Source organism: Lipophrys pholis (assembly GCF_963383615.2).
Source record: "Lipophrys pholis genome assembly, chromosome: 16".
Taxonomy (NCBI): Eukaryota; Metazoa; Chordata; class Actinopteri; order Blenniiformes; family Blenniidae; genus Lipophrys; species Lipophrys pholis.
In genome coordinates this window covers 14,526,980-14,549,850 of record NC_137634.1, presented here as the reverse complement: position 1 = coordinate 14,549,850, position 22,871 = coordinate 14,526,980, and the positions used below count along the sequence as shown (strand labels likewise).

General features: G+C 41.0%; 1 protein-coding gene across 4 annotated transcripts in view; it reads left to right on the top strand.

Moving 5' to 3' along the window:
• LOC308121774 (cell adhesion molecule 2-like) overlaps positions 1 to 22,610 on the top strand; it is a 205,900-nt gene extending 183,290 nt beyond the window's left edge. For all 4 annotated transcript variants that reach the window (XM_080483239.1, XM_080483241.1, XM_080483240.1 and 1 more), the window contains 2 exons: positions 19,583 to 19,705; positions 20,599 to 22,610. In XM_080483239.1, coding sequence (XP_080339365.1) covers positions 19,583 to 19,705; positions 20,599 to 20,717 — 242 coding nt within the window. In that variant the 3' untranslated portion in view covers positions 20,718 to 22,610. The remainder of the gene's footprint in view (positions 1 to 19,582; positions 19,706 to 20,598) is intronic.
• The last annotated feature ends 261 nt before the right edge of the window (positions 22,611 to 22,871 follow it).

Sequence of the window (22,871 nt, the reverse complement as noted above, 5' to 3'; positions counted from 1 at the left end):
CTTTGAGCTTTTGTTTCAGTTTTGTGTCTCCTCTGCCCTCACATCCCTCTGAAGACCCTGTTAGATAACAGGCCTGAACACATTGTTGGATATTCCTCATCAGTGTACCTCACTTCTTCTCTGATGTCTGTTTGCGTGGTGCAGAAACACAAGAGGAGCTAAGCCTCTCAGTGTATCTTCGGGGAATCTAAATATCAGACGTCTTCACCGCGTCCCCCGTCACAGGATACCACACTATCTGTTTTCATGTGTCTACTTGATTTATTACCAGGCCCTTACAAAGACTGGATGAAAGCAAACAACTGTGGAGCTGTACCAGCCCCATGACGTTTTGCCTTCTTAATAAAGATGCTTTCCTGTGCAGAGGAAGTACGCACTGTATTTTCAGCAGTATAGCTTGTAAGTAGAACATTAGCATGTTATGAAGAAACCCTTTCAGGTGTACATATCTATGCTTTCTTCTTTTTTTTTCTTACACCAGCCTTACATCTTCCCTCTATTGCTCTTTATTAACACTTTACAAAAAGCACAAGTGGGCTGAACCAGCTTTTATCCACATCAGTCTGTCAAAAGAATAGATCATCAGATACAAATGGATACATTGAAAGGAATGAGCAAAAAAAAAGTCAAAAAAAAAAAAGTCAAAAGCAGTTGTGGCACAAGGTATTCCTGATGCAAATTTAATGTCAGACTGACATGAAACCGAAAATGTATTTCAGCTGATCCCAGCCCACGTCAAACAGCAGAGAGCGCTATACAGAGAGACCGAAAAAAGCAGAACTGAAAAGCTGTTCCAACTTTGACAGAAATATCATAGATGTAGTTTTGTGTGTTCATAGTAATCCAATTGAGTTGTGAAATCCAAATATTCCTCTTTTCTTTGTTATTGGCAATTTTAGACTGCACTATGGTGGAGTTCAACCTGAAACCTTGGTTTGAAATCATTTTGAATATATAGTTGTGAAAATAATCACCATGACTAACAAAGTTTTATCTATTGTTTTACTAAGGCATTGACACTTTGGAGCATTTCCAATAACCTGACCAAGTCTACAAGGACAATCCCTGAAATATGTGTACATTTAAACTGTTAACCCTGATTTGTTGTTGATTGATGCCGATGTATCGCCCAGATTCAGTATGTCTATACTTCAAGACTCTAAAGTCAGTAGAAAGATGCAGAGTTGCATTCCAATCATACAATATAATCTCATGCAACGTTGAACTGATCAAAATCACACACATTTTACAATTTTGGGGTAAAAACTTTAAAATTATTTAGAGAAATACATCAATTGGGTGCAATCATTGGGATTAGAAGATGCTGTGCTTCAGCAAAGGAGACAAACAATAAGGGATTTACTTCTTAGACATGCAATAAAAACAAAATGAATATCTTGTCCTATATTCTAGTATTTCCTTCAATTTACCAATGTTATTTTAGAGTGACTTGGTTTTTTTTTTTTGGTTTTTTTGTAACTTTTGATGATTATTTATCCCAGTTTACATATTGGGTGAAACTTTTCAGTTTTTATTAGTGAAACTTGATTAAGTTGAGATTAATTTGTCACTTCTTTCATTAGAATGTAATGGTTAAAACACTTTGTTTATAAGGTATAAAATCCAAAACACGATTTTGAAATATGATTTTTCCTGACCTGGTGACAGTGTGTATTAGTGGCCAATATAATCATGTACCATTTAATGGAAACATTTATTTATCCATGGAGAACTATTATTGAATACATATTTAATGCTGACGACTTTCCAGTTCTAATGGGATATGTAAATTTGGCAGTAACCTAAGCCTCTTATCTTATCCTTGTTGATCCTTAAAGTGTAGCTGGTATAAAGGAATGCCAGAAATATTTCTGTGTTTCATCTGCATTGTATAATATGAGGAGCAAAGCATACATGCAGCCTGTGATTCTCTTTATTAATGAAGTGCTGGCAGGTAAGCTCAACATTCACGCTGCTGCAATAGCCCAGCCAGCCTTAATGGCTATAATAACTCTTCCGCTAAGTATCAGAGGTCTATGTCATGTCAGACCTTCCCTTTTCCATAAGCTCTCTCTCTCTCTCTCTCTCTCTCTCTCGCTCTCTCTCTTTCCCCTGGACTTCTCTAAAAATTTGCCAAGCATTTTAATTTTTTATTTTTTTTTTTTTTTCGGGGCTTGCAAATTAGCTTTGACCTTGCAGAGCTGAAAGGTTGAATCATGCACAAGGGTTCCTTTGGTGTTTAAAATATTTACTATTCACTACTCATAATCAGCATTCGTGTGGCCAACCTCGGCCCCAGTAGTCTGATATTGCTGCAGAGAAAGGGCCCACTGCTGAGAAGACAGCAATTATTCATGCCTGGTGTCTCTGCCTGTGGAGAAGGCAAAAAAAAAAAAAAAACGAGAATAATACTCATCTACCTCCTTGCACGGTAAAAGTTATCCTTTCTTTGGTTCAGTATTATTTCCCCAAGAGAAGCCGAGGATAAAAACAAAGGAATGCACCAGGAACCTTGAGACTCTTAATCAAAGCAGATATCATGACTTGGAAGAGATTACTAAGTTGTCTTAAATTGTTACAAGCCAGGTTGCTCCCTGATCTTTTGAATGCAAGTGGATGCCTTTGTGGTAAAGCTGTCATGTTTTACAAAACACAATACAGAAGCTCTACCTCCCCTCTTGAAGATCATAGCGGTGACTACACACTGAAGGAGAATTCATTGCAGAGGCAAAGGATTGGTCAGGGCTCAGAAGTTTGGATGAGTCTCTGAGCTTTCTCCCTGTTCAAGGCAATGTTGGCCAGAATGGAGCATACAAATGCAAAAGCAGGACCACTTTCCCATGCTGCTTGTCTTTCTCAGACTTGAGACTGCTGATCCTCTGGTGCACACACAACTCGTCCACAAAACGGCAACCCTGGACAACTCGTCCACGCGATTCCGGACAACTCGTCCACGACTATTTCTTTTTAGCATTATTGATTTGAAATATTGGATTTCAAAGTATATTTGACAAATTTGGAAGAATTATTAAGTATATTTGACACAAAAACACAAGATATACATTTCATTATTGTCCAGACTAAGTTTGTCAGCATTATTGATTTGAAGTATTGGATTTCAAAGTATATTTGACACATTCAGAAGGATTATTAAGTATATTTGACACAAAAACATAAGTAGTGACTGATTTTGCTATGGGGGAATTGAGCAGCTGCCTGAAGCGCAAACTCAACAGGGGTGCACCGGCTCAGAAACGGTCTTCAGAAATACGGTTTTCAGAAATGTATTTCTGAAAACAAATAGGCTGTGCAGTTGACAAGTTGCTCAAAGAAGACCATTCTTTGTGAGAAACAAAGCCATATGATACTATACTAAAAAGACGTGGACATATACTAGATATATGAAAAATATAAAAAATATCAATTAGAAATAATATGTAAAAGTACATTGATTTATTTTCTCAAAAAAAAAAAATCTGAAATCTCATCCATAGATGAGCAGTAACCACTGCGGGGTTACAGTTTTGTGGACGAGTTGTCCTACAATCAAGCTATTCATTGGACTTGAAACGACTTGAATTGCACTAAATAATTGGAATTATTGAGTTGTTTCTAAAACTTTTGACCAATAGCATGTCTGTGTGCGTGCATGTTATATATATATATATATATAAAACATATAAATGGATAATCCCTTAATTTTTTAATTCTCGACATTACGCTGAAAAGTTTCTAGAATAAAATTCACTGTAATCACTGTACTTTAAAGATATGCAAACACATTCAAAGATAAATGAGTCAAATAACTCATTGAAATTACTCACACTTTATGGAGGCAGTTAACATTTCAATAAATGTCCTTTTCATTGCTGGTAACAAGTATTTCAAGATCACACAGGCTATTTCACTGCACCACATGTTATGTCTTTAACCTATTCAAGCTTCACCAGACCGAGGACAAAGCCTTTTGTGATAACTCAATAAGGAAAGGAACAATTTTTGTTCCACTAGGAGATTTTTCACCACTTTATTCAATTGCTATCGATCGAGTTTAAAATGGAAGACGTGGGTTAGGCTGTGTGATGCGAAAAAGACATATTTTCTTGAGGGCAAGTATCCTGGGCAGCTGGCCGGCTGCTGTGTTTGAAACAGAAAGGTTGAGGCGACAGCCGTCTGGAGTGAAATGGTTAAATATTGAACTACGCTGGCCATCTTCTTGCCATTTTCCTTTCCACGCTCCTCTCTTTCCACCATAAAGCTGAGGAGCACAGGAGAAATTAAAACATAATGCAAAGGTCTTTCCACTTATTGCCGGGCGAGCTTATTGATGACCTGTCACATTACCTCGCTTTGGGGAAGAATTATAGCAACAATTTGGTATAAAGTGTAGAACAGAAAAAGAGAAATCATTAGATCCTGGGGCTACTGTTATGAATTACATGTAATAGCCCTTCTTTTCATTAAACCTCAACCGGCAGAGGACACTTTGAGCAATCTTAAAGAAGCACTCACGAGCGTGCACACATGAGGCGCTGTAATTTTCATTTATTGACGCGGCGTTTTATTTTGATCTTTAGTCATTTATTTTCTCCTTCCCTGTCTCCCGTGGGAGATCATTGGGCCTGTGGTGATAACTTGATTCCTACAAAATGCATAATTTCTCCAGGCTTTTTATTTATTCTGCCTCTTCATTTCATGATTTTGAATAATCCTATGCTTTTCCCCTTGCAGTCTGAAAACGTCACGCTGTCATTCGATTACCTTATCATTGCATTTCTTGTATTTTATTGTTGTTGTTTTTTTGAGAGGTTGTGGATTTTGAGGAATGCAGTGCTGCTTTGATTTTTGCATATGGCTTGATTAATTTATTTGATTAATCATCCTTCTTTACCGATGACTTCACGCCGTTACCCTGCTGACCACAATTTTCTTTTCCTTCTGACAAGAAAAAGAGAAGGTGTTTGAATATTCAAGATAATGTCCACATGTGGGCTTTATTGAATGATTAGTCAAAGTAATTTGTTTTCAGAATCTAATTAATCCACTCTGACCCAGCAAGCAATAAAGTACAAGGACACACACACACACACACACACTTGCAAATGCACACTCACACACACGTCACATGTGCAAAAACGTCTCTACGTTTCTGTCTTTTGCCGTCCTCTCACATGCTCGGGTGCATGTATTCAGAAGTGGCCACACAAGTGTCTCTTAGCCCCATGCTACAGCCTCCAGGGACTCTTTCATCTTGGCGGTGGAGCCAGCATTAGATGCAGATTGGTGAATTTCCAGCCTCAGCCAAAAAAAGTTGGGCATAATTCACTCATTGAACGAGTTGAAGTCTGCAGGCACTTTCTTTCCTTTACTCACCTCTTTTTTTTAAGGTTCTCTTTCCCTGGGGTCTGTAACTTTGACGTAGTATCACTGCTTCGGAATTAATGTGCAGTAACAGGTATTTCTTTATGTTTCTTGCTGGGAAAAAGTCATTTTGGGACATGAAACAAAGAAAATCCCTCGGAGGGAAATGTTTTTTGGGCATTGTTTTGCTTTCCTTTTGTGGTATTTTACGGCACGTTACTAAGCAATATCTTACCCTGGTCGCTTAGAAGTGTCTCACCCTGGCACACCTTTGCCCCAGTTACAGCACAGTGGTGTCAGCCGAGGGCGCGCAGATTACATGCAGCTTTACACAGTTAACCGGACTAGTGCACTGTGGTTTGGGATGTCATGCCACACTGCATTGAGACTTACAGTAGGCCACACTGCACATTTTGAGTTGGGATCATGTTCCTCAAAGACTCTATGTAACCATCCAGTTTAGCAACATGCTGTGTTACCTCAGCTATAATTGCTGTCATTACGAATGCCTGTTATTGTGCTGCTACCTGCTGAAGAGAGAGGGGGGAAAAACAGTTGTTTCAATTTTGTGCTGCTCAGTGTAATGGTGCCTGTTGAACGTTCACTCTTCTAAAAAAAAATGTATAAAAAAATACACCCAAGCCATTAAATTATCCGTGCTACATGCCTCAAACATGAACTCCTTTGTAATTATCAGCAGGGGTCTCTCAGATTTTGTGTGCGCCTGTATTTTTCTGTGCTGGGCTGACACTCTTATGTCCATCCATCTTTTATACCACTTTATCCAATTTTGAGTCTCCAATCCCAGCTAACTATCAGCAGGGTGAATCCTCGACAGGTCGCCAGTCCTCCACATTGCAAAAACAGCGAAGCAGACAGTCACATATACTCACATTCACATTTGTGAACATTTCACTAAGATCCTACTAAACCATGTTTTTTGGGGAAACTGGCGTACCCCTCAAAAAACCAACTACGACAGACCCATGAGTCAAAATTCACAATGGCCAATTCAAAATCAACTGTGACTCCACTTTATCCAGACGCGATATGTGTAAACATAACAATTTATATTTGATATCTGCTGCCCAACCAATTTTTCTACATTCAAACACAACAGGTGCTGTCAGTAAAGGTATACAGTTGATTTTGTGAGCATAAAGAAAGATTGCATGGCTGTTGTATGCATGTATGTAAGCAGCTCCAATTTGTTGAAACTGCAAATCGTAAGGTTGTTTTTTAATACAACAAAGAAAAAGAAGGAGTGGAATTTTCCATCAGGGGTGTAAAACAGCATGATGTCATATTTCAAAACACACTTTAATTATACCCAGTAAACAGGTGAAAAGAGGGAAGCGGCTCTGAGTGGCAGGGGCTTTCACCACGTGAGCTCTGGTTCTGTGCAGAGCTGGTTCTGGTTTTCTCAGAAGGAGAAAGGAGGTGGATTTCTTTCCTCCAACAACTGAGAATTTACTCAACTTGTAAAAACAAAATATCCACACGCAAGTAACGTTCACATGCTCCAACACCTTTAAATAGACCCATGAGTCATTCTATAATATATCATAACTATTTAAGAAACATTTATTTCTGAAAGGTTTTGTAGGTTTTACGTTTGTTGTGTCTGTTATGCCAAAGTAATATTGCCTGTTGAGGCATAATGGCGTGCTTCCACACAAAATTAGATTCCCTGACCTGACCCGCGACACCGACACAAGGACAGAGCCTCTCTGTAAGCCTGTGCTTAAACTAGATGCTGCTTTATTGATCTGAGCAACTGAAACCACGGCCTCGGTGAGCTATAGCGAAAAGGAGGGGCAGAGAAAACATAATCCAAAAGAAGACACAGTGTCACTGAATTTTAATATGAACAATTTTAAAACCAAGGATGGCAAAGGGTGTTTGACTTGCAGCAGTTATGATGTGTGCGATAAGCTCAAACTGTTAAAATGAAAAATGACTTTAGATGAAAAGGCACTGCAGAGGATGACGTACCGTCGGACCACACAAGATGCTGTGACAATATTTGAAACGATGGCTCAGCTCTTTTGTGACGTTCTTCAGATGTTGGGAGTGAGCGCTGTATAATATAGGTGGGATGAGGACACGTTTTTGACATTCAGTACGACGCCCAAAGAGCCACTCTCTGACACTTCAGCTACACGCAAAGCTTTGGATTTCCTCTTTGAGTGCCCTTTTCTGGACAAGCGCAAATATGCATGGCGTTGGGGACACGGTCATCATTTGAGTGTAAAACCTAATGTTATGATTGTTTAGACTGGAACAGTTTGTTGTTTGATGATTCTGTCATTACAGCAGATCAATCCTGGTTTCAAGGTTCCTCCCATAATGCAAAGACATACTTGTTATTGCAATAGTTGATGTCTGTCTCTGTATGTTAGCCCTGTGATGGACTGAAGTGGGTGTGCCCTCCATTTTTCCCCGTGCTATCTAGGATCCGTTTAAATGACTCTCACTTGGATAAAGTGGGCAAAATGATTGGATGGGTGGAACAGAGTTTGGTGAGTCTGAACGTATGTAACGTTTCAAGTACAAATCTCTGGCAAATTTTCCAATTTGCTTATGCTGCTGTTTATGTGCTACAGACACATGGTGAGGTTATTGTCAGTTAGGGTTGAACGCTTTTAATGTTTTGTAGTTAATAAGCAATTCAAGAAGTTTATTATGCTCTCTGGATTTACAGCACCCATTGTGTGTTTGTCCTTGTCCTCAGGTTTTCTTTGTTGCCTGTTCGATGGTGACACACATCCAGCTGTGGCATGTTGGATGGCTTCTCTTAGCTTTTGTATCTACTTCCCATTCTAGGGAGTATACAGTATCTGTTCATTGATATTAATTAAAGTAGCAGTGCACGGCTTTGCAGTAGATTCTTTTTTTTTTCTTCCTCCACATTGCTTTAGATTTAATATTCGAGCTTCCACTTCAACTAATAATATTCCTTTGCACATCATTTCCCAATCACTATATCACATTTCATAACCAAAGGCTGCCTAATGGCTGAATAGTTACGGTGCATAACAAATGAGCTAAAATGCCCTCAGCGACTGCGTTGACGATTTGACTCCCAGTCCCAGCCGGGTGGATCACTGCTGCGTGTCATCATTCTGCTCTTTCCCATTTAAATACAGATAAGGATGAATACAGTATGTGTTCTGTCCTTAATATATGTGCTGTATATATCTTGACAGGCAGCTAAACTCTTTTCTAACTCCAAGACTCTGAAGACGTTGTCCGCTTGTCCACAGGTTTATTGAAGTTGAAGAAAAGTGTGAAACTAAAACACACAAAAACCATAATCAGCCTTATGCTGTATTTACATGTCCATATACACAATGTAAATATACACATTCACATGAAATAAATCCGTTTTTATCCTTACTGTATTTATTGTATTTTAACCTCTAATTAACTGTTTTTTTTTAACCTTATCAATGAGCTAAAGTATATATTTGTATTTAAGCCTGTGCACTTCTGAACTAGGCTGAACACATCTCCATCAATCACACAATTAAAGCTCACAAAATGAAACACTCATTCTAAAAGAGAATCATCTAAGAATAAACATACGAACTACACAGTCAATACATACCCACGATGCTATCAAAGGCTTGAGACGTATTGCAGATGCCACTGATTGAACCACGTTACACTTCAACACCATGCTGCCTTTTTCTCCGAATACAAGTCACATGACACCACTAGGGAACACTCCCTTCCTGTTCTTTCTTAAAGGGACCATAGCACAATAACAGAAACACTTCCTAATAGACTTATTAACAGAAATACACTTTAAACAGATGAACTGTGTAACAGCACACTCCCCGCCTGGCGTAATCAAACGCCACTCAATTAGACCATATCTAGGCGTTTGGGGGTAGAAGAAGAACAGTCTCTGAAACAGGTCTGAGAAAGACCGAACTCCCTCCTGGTTTACAGATCTTCACTTCGATCTGGCGCACCTTTCCATCTGTACTGGGGAAAGTTTGTGTTATCAGTCCAATAGGCCACTCATTCCTCGGTACTTGGTTGTTCTTGAGAAGAACAACACTTCCTTGTTTGATGTTCGGTTGAGTGGAGTGCCACTTCCTGCGAGGCTGTAGTGTTGGGAGGAACTGCTTCCGCCATCTGTCCCAGAATGTGTTGGACAAATGTTGAACTTGTCGCCACTGATGTTTGTATAGGTCTGATGCTCCAAACTCACCAGGAGGAGCAGGAACATTGTTTACCTTTTGTGTGAGAAGAGCAGCTGGAGTGAGGATGAATAAATCATCAGGATCAGTTGTTACAGGAACAAGAGGCCTGCAGTTGATGATAGCTGCTACTTCCGCCATGAAGGTCACCAATACTTCGTGAGTGAGTTTGTCTTTTAGCTGGAGAAACATAGAGTCCAGAATTCGCCTTGCAAGACCGATCATTCTTTCCCAAGTTCCGCCGAAATGGGATGCGTGCGGAGGATTGAAAGTCCATGAACAACCTTGGTTTGACAGGTAAGTCTTCACTGTTGTGTTGTCAATGTTCGAAGGAATGTTCAAGTCTTTGCAGGCTCCAATGAAGTTTGTGCCGCGGTCCGAACGGATGTGCTTCACTGGACCACGCACAGCAAGGAAACGTCTGAACGCGTTGATGAAGCTGGATGTGTCTAAGGATTCAATGACTTCAATGTGAACTGCTCTCACACTCATACATGTAAAGATGACAGCCCATCGTTTGTTGTGTGAAAGACCACCTCTTGTCCGACGTGACGAAACAATCCATGGGCCAAACACGTCCAACCCAACATTTGTAAATGGAGGGTCTGTTGAAAGTCGATCTGCTGGGATACTTGCCATCTTTTGGATGTTAGTTGGAGCTCTTAGTCGTCTGCAAGTGATGCATTGATAGATGATGCTGCTCACTCTTCTCTTCCCACCAACTATCCAAAATCCAGCTGAACGGACAGCTCCTTCTGTAAACAGACGTCCTTGATGTTGAGTCTGCTCATGGTACTGTCTGATGAGCAAAGTAGCAATGTGATGTTTGCCAGGAATAATCAAGGGAGTCTTTTCACTTTGATCAAGGCTCGAATGGTGAAGACGACCTCCAACTCGTAGAAGGCCTCGTTCATCAATGAAAGGGTCCAGCTTTTTGAGAGGGCTGCTTTTGTGAATCTCCTTGTGTTTTTGGAGGCATTTGATCTCTTGACTGTATTCTTCCTCTTGTACTGCTCGAATAATGACCTTTAAAGCTCCATTGGAATCCTCCACAGTAAACTCTGCTTTGCAGTGATGCCAGCCCTTACAAGGACTTTTTTTCTGCTCCAGGGTTGTACTGGAAACTCTGGCTATGTGGACAAGACGAGTAATAGCTTGAGTTAGTGACTTCCAACTAGAGAACTTGGCAAACCTTTGAGAGCCAAGTTGGTTTGATGAGGTTGCAGTACTTAAGGTTGACACGAGAGGTCGGATGTCTGGGTCTGAACAGGGATCAACCAGATCGTAGGTAGTCTCAGACTTCTTTGTCTCTGGTAAAGACAGAAATTCAGGTCCAATTAGCCAGTTGGTGTCTTTCAGACGGCCTGCCGGGACAAAGCGTGAACCGTGGTCAGCAGGGTTCTGGTCGGTGGACACATAACACCACTGGTCTGGATTGGAAGATCTTCTGATACGAAGTACCCGGTTGCTGACATAGACATAAAAGCGCCTGGTCTCATTGTTTATATATCCAAGAACAACCTTGCTGTCAGTGTGGAAAGTTACTCCATCTACCTCAAGGTCTAATTCTGCTGAGATCAGGTCAGCTAACTCTACAGCAAGCACTGCTGCACAAAGTTCTAATCTGGGGACTGTGAGCTCTGGACGGGGTGCCAGCTTGGCTTTACCCATTACAAATCCAACATGATTGTTCCCATTAGCATCTTCGACTTTCAGATAGGCTACTGCAGCGATTGCTTTGGTTGAAGCGTCAGAAAAGACACACAATTCTCTTCTGACAGCAGCTGAAGCTGAAGCTGCAGTGTAAGGTCTGGAGATAGAAACACTGGACAGTTCTGTTAAAGAGGTTCTCCATGACGTCCAGGCTTCTTCCATCTCTTGAGGTAATGGTGTGTCCCAGTCACCATTCTCTGTGGTAAGCGCTCTGAGGATAGCCTTGCCTTGGATTGTGACTGGCGCTACAAATCCTAGAGGATCATAGAGGCTATTGATGGTAGATAGGACACCTCGGCGAGTGTAAGGCTTTACCTCTTCTGAGACCGTGAACAGAAAACAGTCGGTTTGGAGATTCCATTTGATTCCAAGACTGCGCTGAGTTGGAAGCATATCGGCATCAAGGTCGAGGTCTTTAAGGTCGCTTGCATGATCTTCGAGTGGAAAAGCTTCCATGACCTCTTTGTTGTTTGCTGCAATCTTGTGGAGTCTCAAGTTCGATTTTGAGAGAACTTCTTGTGTCCTTTTCAGTAGGCTCACAGCAGTTTCAACTGTAGGCAGGGACTTCAAACCATCATCAACATAGAAGTCTCGCATCACAAAGTGTTTGACATCAGGGTCGATAGGGATCTCGCTGAGCTGGACAGACTGGTGCAGACAATGAATAGCCACAGCAGGTGACGGGCTATTGCCAAACACGTGTACCCTCATGCGATAATCCACAATGTCTTTGCTGAGATCATTTTCTTGAAACCACAGAAAACGTAGGAAGTTCCTGTCTTCTTCTCTTACCAAGAAACAATAGAACATCTGTTCTATGTCAGCTGTAAAGGCGATGACTTCTCTCCTGAAGCGGATCATCACACCGAGCAGTGTATTATTCAGGTCAGGTCCAGTTAACAGAACATCGTTGAGGGAGACACCATTGTACTGGGCACTGGAATCAAACACGACACGTATCTGCTTTGGTTTTCTTGGGTGATATACACCGAATGTTGGTAGATACCATCGTTCTTCTTCATCGGTGAGAGGAGGGGCTAACTCAGCATGACCTTTTTTAAGCATCGTGTCCATGAAGCTGAGAAAGTGGTCTCTCAATTCAGGTTTTCTGTCAAAGTTGCGTTTTAGAGACATGAGACGCTTCCACGCCTGGGGCCTGTTGTCGGGGAGACGCTGACGTGGACATTTGAAAGGTAATGGAGCAATCCAACTACCATTTGAATCTTTCTTTAGTCCTTTCTCCATTATTTTCATGAAAGAAGCATCTTGGATTGACGGAGCCAACTGGTTGTCATCCCTGGTACGCTCAAACACTGTGCATCCCAGGTGGTTTGCATCACAGGGGGATTTCTCTTCAGAACATGTTGGAGGGTGCTTAATGACCTGGATATCACTGTATTTTTCTTTGACATGAAACACATTAGGGCATGGATCAAAGAGAGTGGGGCGTTTGAGCTCTGCGGTGTTTGTGTAGAAGGTGTTGATTGTTGATGGTTTGTGGACACTTCCTAGGCAGACATTACCGACAATGACCCACCCTAGATCGAGCTTCTGAGCATAGGGTTGGTTGTGTGAGCCATTCACCTGTTTGCGGACTTTGTGAACTCTTATAATGTCCCTGCCTAAGAGGAGCATTATTTGGGCTTGAGAGTCCATTTCTGGGATGAGATGCGCCACTGACTTGAGGTGAGCATGATGGATAGCTGCACTTGGAGTTGGTATCTCTTCTCTGTTATTAGGAATGTCATTACATTCTATCAGACTTGGTAACATCAACCTGGCAGTTCCATCCAGAGATTCCACTTCGTAACCGCTGGCTCTTCTCCCTGATGTCTCCTTTTCTCCAGCACATGTTCTCAATGTGTAAGGGGCACATGGACTTTGGTCATTGAACACTTTGAAGAACTGTGAGCAAACGAGTGAACGATTACTCTGCTCATCCAATATTGCATACAGCTTTACTGCCTTTTCTCGTCGGCCAGTTGGATAAACTTTTACAAGGCATATTTTAGAGCAAGATCTATGTGTCAGATCTCCACCACAAACTTTTGTGCATTTGTTAGTGACCTGAGATTGGGAAAAGTTGTCTTCCTCCCCGCCGTGCTCTGGAGCAGGGTCTCGCGCTTCATACCAAGGTGCAGGTCCGGGGTGAAGCGCTGTGTTGTGTCTGTCACTTTTACATTCTGAACACTGAACCTTAACTTTGCAGTTTCTTGCGATGTGTGAAGATGACGAACAGCATTTAAAGCAGACATTGTTCTCTTTCAAAAATGTCTTACGCTCTTCAAGGGGCTTTTCTCTGAATGCACGACATTTGTACAGTGGGTGAGGTTTCTTGTGAATGGGGCACTGTTTATCTAGGTTTTGAGATGTTGTTGGGGGCTCACCTGTTTCTGCAAATGCTCGTGGAAATATCTCAGTTTTGTGAACCGAGACCTCACGATATTTGTTTGGCTTCCAAACTGTCTTCTCAGCCTTCATAGACATGTCTGTGTGACAGTTGAGGTTGAAGCTTGGATCATTTCTGATTCTAGCCTCCCGGCTAACGAAGTCTACGAAGCAGTCAAAGGGTGGATAGGAAACGTGATATTGCTGCTTGTAGGATGCGCCAACTGAAGCCCACTTTTCTTGCAGATTAAATGGGAGCTTTTGCACAATTGGGTTGACACCTCTTGCTGTGTCGAGGTAAAAAAGTCCAGGCAAATCTCCTTCTGCCTTGGCTGCCTCAAGTTCCATAAGTAGATCACTCAGCTTTGTTAGTTTTGAATAATCTCTGTTTGTTACCTTAGGGAAGACATCAATTCGTTTAAACAGAGCATCTTCTATTGCCTCTGCTGAGCCATATGTCTGTTCGAGTCTGTCCCATATCATTTCCAATCCTGCTGCTGGATAATTGATGTGTATTGCTCTTATCTGTTCGACGTGTTCTGACGACTCCTTGCCGAGCCACTTAAGCAGAAGATCCATCTCTTCACTAGGTGTCAGGTCCAAACCTGCTGTTGCAGTCTGAAAAGATCTTTTCCAAGCTTTGTAGTTCTGAGGCTTGTCGTTGAACTGCAGTAAGCCCGTAGCCACAAGCTCACGGCGAGCGAAGAACCTTACAAAGTCATTCATGTTTGAGCCACCATCATTGGAGTTTGGAGATGCAGGATAAGATAAGGGATGAGGATGCTGCACAGGAGAAGCTTGGTCTCTTTTAAACTTTACTTTGCGTGGTTCAGGAATGTAATCATCTTCATATATGTAACGCTGCTGAGAGGTAGGAGGAGTTGTGTTTGTTTGTTCTGGAAAGAAGGGTTTGGTTTCAGGGTTAAGTTGTGAAGGTAACATCCTGAAGCTCGGGCTTGGTTCTGTTTTTGCTTGATGCCCTTCATCACAATGCTCTTGTTCTGAATCACGTACTCCGGCTTGTTCGATAACATATTGTTTTGTACGCTGAGCAGCTTCCAAGGGTGCCAGATCTGGATTTGATTTGCAACTTTGCTTCTCGCTTATTCCATCAAAGGCAGCTTCAAGGGCTTCAGCTTCAGCAATAGCTGCAGCAGTCTCTTTCTTATAATCTAGCATTGCCATAGACGCTTCTAATTTAGCTTTTTCCAACTTTAAACTTATTTCTTCTTCCGCAAAGGTGAGGCGTGCTTTCGCTGCTTCTGCTCTCGCCCTTGCTTTAGCTGCAGCAGATCCAGTTGAGGATGAGCCTGGGTGTACTGATGTACATGACGCTTGGGAGCGTGTTTTGAACGATGATGCTTTCTCGGCCATGGCACAGACTGGTGTTGAATCACTTCTTAATGCTGTGATAATCAGATAACACTGAGTTGACTTGCCTGCTAGAAAGCCGTGGTTTCACTGTTCTGTCCTTAATATATGTGCTGTATATATCTTGACAGGCAGCTAAACTCTTTTCTAACTCCAAGACTCTGAAGACGTTGTCCGCTTGTCCACAGGTTTATTGAAGTTGAAGAAAAGTGTGAAACTAAAACACACAAAAACCATAATCAGCCTTATGCTGTATTTACATGTCCATATACACAATGTAAATATACACATTCACATGAAATAAATCCGTTTTTATCCTTACTGTATTTATTGTATTTTAACCTCTAATTAACTGTTTTTTTTAACCTTATCAATGAGCTAAAGTATATATTTGTATTTAAGCCTGTGCACTTCTGAACTAGGCTGAACACATCTCCATCAATCACACAATTAAAGCTCACAAAATGAAACACTCATTCTAAAAGAGAATCATCTAAGAATAAACATACGAACTACACAGTCAATACATACCCACGATGCTATCAAAGGCTTGAGACGTATTGCAGATGCCACTGATTGAACCACGTTACACTTCAACACCATGCTGCCTTTTTCTCCGAATACAAGTCACATGACACCACTAGGGAACACTCCCTTCCTGTTCTTTCTTAAAGGGACCATAGCACAATAACAGAAACACTTCCTAATAGACTTATTAACAGAAATACACTTTAAACAGATGAACTGTGTAACAGCACAGTATGCCTTACATTCCGTCCTGAGCAGGTATAACATAGTCAACATAATATATTGTGACCAGATAAAATGGCATGATTTTATATTGCATTTCTAGACTTAGCATTTACCCACACTGCATCCTTATTGTAGATCATTTTACTCTTACCCCACCCGTGGGCAGCATCTGTAAAAGAGATCACATGAGAAGTCTAAGCATTTTTAAGTGCAACACTTTTGGTTTTGTCCGGCCGACCGGTGGTTCACTGAAGATCTCAACACCTTTTAATTTATTAATCAAGTCCAGCTCACAAGGCCAGACGACAAGAAGGGCATTATAAATATTAGAAGAAGAGTTTGCTCTGCCACGCTCTCATATTAAATCACACAGAGAAGAATGTATCTGCCCTTATTAAAAAATAATGTGTTCTGGAACCATAAAAACGTATAACCTAGTCCTCTAGATCCCTCCTTGTTTTCTTCCCTCGTACCTCTCAGTCCAAGTGAAATTTCTCCCTTTTTGTGTCCATCAATCACTATTTTTTTTCTCCTTTTCTTTCTGTGCCTTTTTACACCCTTGCTGTATTTTTCTCCTGCCCTGAGTAGCAGTGGACTAGAGCAGAATACTTATGAACAGAGTAGATTAACGTTTTTTTTTTCTTTTCTTCCTAGGTACACACATGAAAAGCATTTACACTTTGTAAGTTAACATGATTTTATGTCACAGGCTTCTGTTTCGGCATGAATATCAAGTTAAATGAGTATGCCTCTGAAATTATGTCAAATGTCAAAAAGTCTACTCTTTTTGGCTAAAGTGATAGTTTTAAAAATAAATTCTCCGGCTTAATAACATTGCAGTTCTTTTATATTTCTGTACTTCATACACTGTGATAGTCAGTTTGAAAACCGTTCTGAATCAAGGCAGAACCGAAACAATCCCACACATCTTTCTTTAATGTTAGGATTCATTTCCTGTATCAGCTGCAGTGCATCTTGACCGTGAACAGTTCAAAGATTATTCTGTTTTTGAGCTCTTGTAAAGACTAGAATATATTTGAACTCCAGCTTTAAGTAGGAGGAATTTGATAAGTTCTCTGCCTCCTGATGCCACGATAGTTTGTGTGCCTCTACATTGTAACCCAAGGGCTTTTGTTTGGTGGGTTGTCTTGACATTAATATACACATTTTATTTACAGACCACTGAAAGGGCCTTCGCTTAAATCTGGCACAAACGTTCACTTTCACTCAAAACCTGAGAAAAATAACATTAGAATCAACCTATGACATGAATCTGACTCAGAGTGGATCAGTGGTTAGCTCTATTGCCTTTCAGCAATGGAATAGATTAGATTACATTAGAATAGAATAGAATAGAACAGAAATAGTTTATTAATCCCAGAGGGAAATTCTTGCAACATAGCTCCACACAGAAAAGAAACTGAATAAATCAAAAATGTTAAATGCCAAAATTGCCAAATATTCTCTGTTTTAAGAAGCAACAAGCTTTTTCTCATGTGCCTTGGAAGAGAAGATAGATAGCAAAGGACGAATTCTGATTTCATTTTGTTTCAGGGTGTCCTTAAAACTAAGGGGAAACTATTCTGTATTTACTTTTTCCTAAGATCAAATTGTTAGTCTGTATGCGGCCTCTGAACCAAAATGGGTTTGACATTTATGTTCAGGCTATTTATTTTTTCAAACGAAATGATTTCATCTTCAATAAAACCTGACTCATATTTCATCACAATGCCGATAAATGGCTGCACTTATTTAGTATGTCTTCACCTTAGTCTTCCTAAAGCGTGTTACAGATTCAATCCCACTTACCTATTCAAACACAATAGTGAAAAAGCTGCCGTGCAACGTATTCACCAAACTATAGTGAGCAACCCGAGGCTCCCTGTCTTACCCAAGGACACTTTGACGCTTGGAAATGTGGAGGTGGGGATCAAACTGCTGGTCTTGCGATCAAAATACGACCTGCTTCACTACGGGAAACCAGAGCAAACCTTAAAGCAGTTTGTCAGACATTGAGCAGCTCTCCCCGGAGCTACAAATATCACTATACAAAACGCTCCCCAAGTAATCAATAAATATGCTCCTCTTGGGAGAACTAAATACATAATTAGTTTATTTAAGAATACTTTGAACAGTCTGTGACTGTTTGCAATATACCAAGTGGATTATCTTTGACTTTATGTCACCTGACATAAAGTCAACAGTTGTAATCTATTAAAGGATCAGACAGCGTGTTTTGAGAAAGTCAAGGGCTTTGACTCATGGCCGAATGTCTCAAGCATGACACCAGTATATTACCTGACCGAGATGTGCAGTGTGTGACTGGCTTGTTTGTGTCTGCCCTGGATTGTAATAGCTAGACTGAAATGCAGCAGTCAGACAGTGAATGTTTGTGATGGTAAAAAGAAACCTCTCACCAGTCCTGACAGATAGAGGTGAGGAGGCACAACCATGTGTGTAAACTAAACGCCCGAATCTTCGCCCTGCTGGGTCCTGCCAGGGGAACATTCCTCTACTCTCTGCTCCACTGACCAAGCAGAACTGCAGCACAGTGAAACCGCAGCGCACACGCCTGTGTGTGAGCGCATGTGTCGGCATGAGTGTGTGTTTGTCCACTGGGAGGCAGTCAAGTGTGACGGCCTGGTCACTCGGACCACGGAGACTTATGGAGCGAGAGCAAGGCAGCTGTTCAATTTGGCCACATGGGCAGACACAGAAAGAAAAGGAAAATACTGAAGAGAAACGGTGTCAATATACCATGTGGGCTCTATGTCTAACCCGACACTCTATCACTACTCTGACATTGCCTTACTTTAGCTATCTTGAGCCCGCAGACACACAAAATGGCAGAGGTTGTATGTGGCATGCCCTGGCACTTGGAAAGGGATAATGAGATGGGTGCTAATTTCTCAGGTGTCATGGACTGATATGAATAATACAGGCTATTCCGTTGCCTATCTTCCCTACTGCTGTCACTGTCAACTTTTTTTAGATTCACCCACAGTCGGTCCACACACTCGGTGCCATCAGCGCCGTGTCCTTACTTTTACCTTGAATAATCTACAAACTAGACTTTGTGAAAAAAGGAAGTCAGTGTGAATAAAAGAGATAAGCCCCTGTTGAAAGAAAAGGACGGGTTTGATGGGTTTCTGCATGAAGCATGAACAGGCAGATCCCTGACTCTTTCATGACTCGACTATCATCTCCTCTGCCTCTCCAACAGCTGGGGACCTGTAGCAACTCTCTAACACCTAATTCATTTTCCTAATAACTATTCTTCCTCACTGAGAAACAGAAAAAAGATTGATCTTTCCTTTTCCTTTTCCATGTGATGATTTATTTACTGTGTACTATCCTTCCACTACTGCCCCGGTTTGCATGTTGGGGACTCGTAGGGCACTGTGGGGGTGGTCCTGAATTATTTACTTGTTTTTTTTTCGCCAGAGTCCCTCTTTCATTCTCTTTTACCTTCATTTTGCAGGGCGAATGTGTGTCTGCCTGTCTCTTTGTGTCAGTGTGGTGTCTGCCGCTCTTCTCTCTCTTTCCATTTTATTATTCTCGCAGTGCTATGCAGCTCCGTGCTGACTGCATGATGTGAAAGGAGAGGGAAATGACGGCTGCTCAGAACAATCGTTAGAGCAGGAAGGAGCTGGAAATAATCTCCTCTTTCCTCCTTGCTGTGTTTTGTATTGTCTGCCTTTTGCTGTGACTCTGCCCTCACACCCTCACCTCACCAAGCGGAGCTTTCATCCACTCTCTTTGTTTTCCCCTCTGTCTTTCCTCAGATCCCAACGCTCTGGGGCAGCACGGCACTGACCATGCCTTGATCGGAGGAGTGGTGGCTGTAGTGGTCTTTGTCACCTTGTGTTTAATCATTGTTCTGGGAAGATACCTGGCCAGGCATAAAGGTAAAACCCCACCGGACCAGACGTTAGTGTCGCGAGACTCCTCAAAGTAGTGGTGCATGTCCTCCCTGCCTCATCACATTGGCTTATCCCAACTCCCACATTGAATATAACATCTGCAACAGAGATTACATTAAGTCATGTACACATTGGAATTGTACCTTTTTTTTTTTATTGATTTTGGGCTTTCAAAATTGTTTTAATATTTCAAGAAAATTAGCATGATGCTTTAACATCTCTTTTATTACTCAACAAAAATCATTGTGTTTTTAGGATTTCTTTGAATAAAGTAAGCCATTCACTGATAATCATGGCTTCAACAATGATTGATTTCTAATTGAGACTGTGTATTCTAACTATGTGTGCATGCGTTCATTTATTATTACAACGTATACTACACGGTGGTTAATATTTTCTTTCACTGCACAAAGACTGAGAAAACTCATAAATTATTTGCATTCATACAAATATTCATGTAAGATTTGACCGGCTATTACATTGATTCTGCTTAAGAGCGAGAGAATGAGTATCAAAGATTTTGAGTTGATGGCCAGTTTCCAATGCTAATGCGCTTAAATTGAGCTCTTAGTAAAAAACTCTGCAGGATCACAATATTTTGACGTTCAATTTTGAAGCCCTGACTGCCACCGTTGATGGCAACAGAGTATCTGCTGACGTTCTTGTTGTGTTGTGTATCCATGCAGGGTTTTACATGTGTTCCCTCCGCTGTATTTACATATACCGCACTCTCGTCGCCTCTCAACATTCTGCGTATGAATAATGTAGCATTACTGATGTTGTCTTCAGATGTGCTTTTTGCCTCGGGCAGCCGACACCACGCAGGGCTGCTCAGTATTTGTTTTGCTTGATATAGGTTTGTTTTGTTGCTTCCACAGGAACATACTTGACAAATGAGGCCAAAGGAGCGGACGATGCACCCGACGCCGACACAGCCATCATCAACGCTGAGGGCAACCACGCGCACGCAGAGGAAAAGAAAGAATACTTCATTTAGACTGCAGAGGGAGCTGTGCAGCTCTCTCCCTTCCCATTCTCTCTTTCAGTCGCTCGATCACTTATTCTCTCTTTCTGTCTCCCACCTTCCTTCTTCACCTCTGACCACTGCTGCCGTTGTGTCGACAAGACACCCGCAGGCAGCCCACAAACAGAGAAGTTCCCCATGTGTTTTCCAATTCTTTCCCTTCACCGGGTCCATCTCTTATCATTTGCATTGTGTCTTTTAACTTTTTTATGTGTTTGGATTTTCTTTCTTTTCCGCCAATGTTCTTTCCACAGACAGCTTGCTGCTGCCGCTGTTGCCCTTTCACACATTTATTTTTTTGTTTGTTTCCTCATCTCTTGACGTTGAATACCTGGAAATTTGTACCGTGGCGGCTTCTACCATGACCCCTCTCCCCTTTGTCCCTCGTTTCTCCTGTTTCCCCGTGAAGCAGACACCAATCACATGATGAATTCCCTTTGTTCACACACTTTCACAAACACATATCATATCTCACATCAACACGGTGCCTAAAAATACAGACGCCATTGAACTTCTGTCAATGCCTTCATGTATCGTCTGTCAGTAGCAATGTAAATGCTTTGTAGGTGGTTAACTGGACCATCATTTCATTGCTTAGCTCACGGCTTTTGATTATGATTATGCATTGCGTCTTTTTTTTTAATTATTATTTGAATGAGGATATGTGCTGTTTACGCCTTATACATGTCTATCACACTGAATATGGTACTTCTAGATGATCCACCTCTCCCAACCCCTTCCCCACTAAATAGACTTGTAATTAAACGGTCGACCCTTGTAAGATAAGAAGAAGGTTTTGTGTAACACTGTAGCAAGGTTTGTCAGATAAGTGTATAATATGAGTTTCATTCTTAGGGTAGGAGTGATAAAAGGTAGTGTGGTTTTGTTTAGAGCAGAGAATACACACCAAAAATACACGAACGATGCTGAGAGAAGCATTCCATAAAAACAAACGCAATCAAGTATTTAAAAACTATTTTTGCTGAATCTGCTGTCCCTGTGTACTTTTATCTGTATATTCCTGCAGTGTTCAGGCTGCAGTTTAGCAAAACACCAACAGCGTCTGTGTCATCTGGACAGCTTTCAGTAGTTTGTGATGCACATGAAGGGTCCGGTTGTACAGGAAGAGTTGTTCTCCTCTCTCTAAAAGCTGTAAAAAATTGTATTGAAATGAGTTTAGCTTTTCACTTTGAAGAATTTTTGTTTATGTCACATGAAAATAATATTAGGGCTTAAGGACCCCATGAAATGTAAAAGAAACCATTAGGTGTTAAAACCACGACACAAATACAGTATGGTGATGGAAATTTTGGAGTTTGTAAATAGTTTCCCGTAATTTGTTTTGCTCATTTCGACACCTCGATCGAGGTACAGGCAGCTTCCTACAATTACTGGTTCATTGGTAAGCATTCAGTAAGATCATTTCTCAGCAACCAAAAACAATTTTAAAAAATGTAAAAAAAAGTCTGACTGCAGGCGCATTTTGTATTTCTTCTGCCGCCTCCAGATTGAAGCTCAACTAAGTTTCTCGAAACTGCTTTACTAGCATCACCAACAAGTTGTGCTTCTTTGCTGTGCTTCACTCTCTGCAGGCTTAACTTTGATTTTCATTTCATGGGGTCTTCGGGCAAGAAAAAAAGGTAAAAAAATAAAATAAAAAATGGAAAAAAGTAAAAGCTGGTGTAAGTGCTGGGTCATATATATATATGCAGGGGCCTCCTTTCCAAAACGTAAAACTGAAGATAAAGCGAGAAGCACAAAAATGTCTGAATGAGTTACTGTGTTCTTTTGCCAACAAATAGATTGCCTTGAGGAAACTGGAACACAAGAAGATGACAAGGCTATCTCTGATTCAATTCTGGGTTTAAAAATCAAAGAAAAGAAGAAAAACAAAAAGGAAAAAAAAAAAAATGCAGTGCATCTTTTTTTGAAAATGTAAGCTAAATCATGTTTTTTATATTTAAAAAAAAATGTTTCAAATTTTTTGGGTTTAAATGGTTCTAAGCTCCCTGCTGTATATTGTGTCTGCTAAAATGTGGTTGACTGTGAAAATTGCTGTTAAATTCTGGATTTCTGTATTTCTTCAAATTTGTATATTAGCCACTTTACCTATTTTTTTTCTCTCTC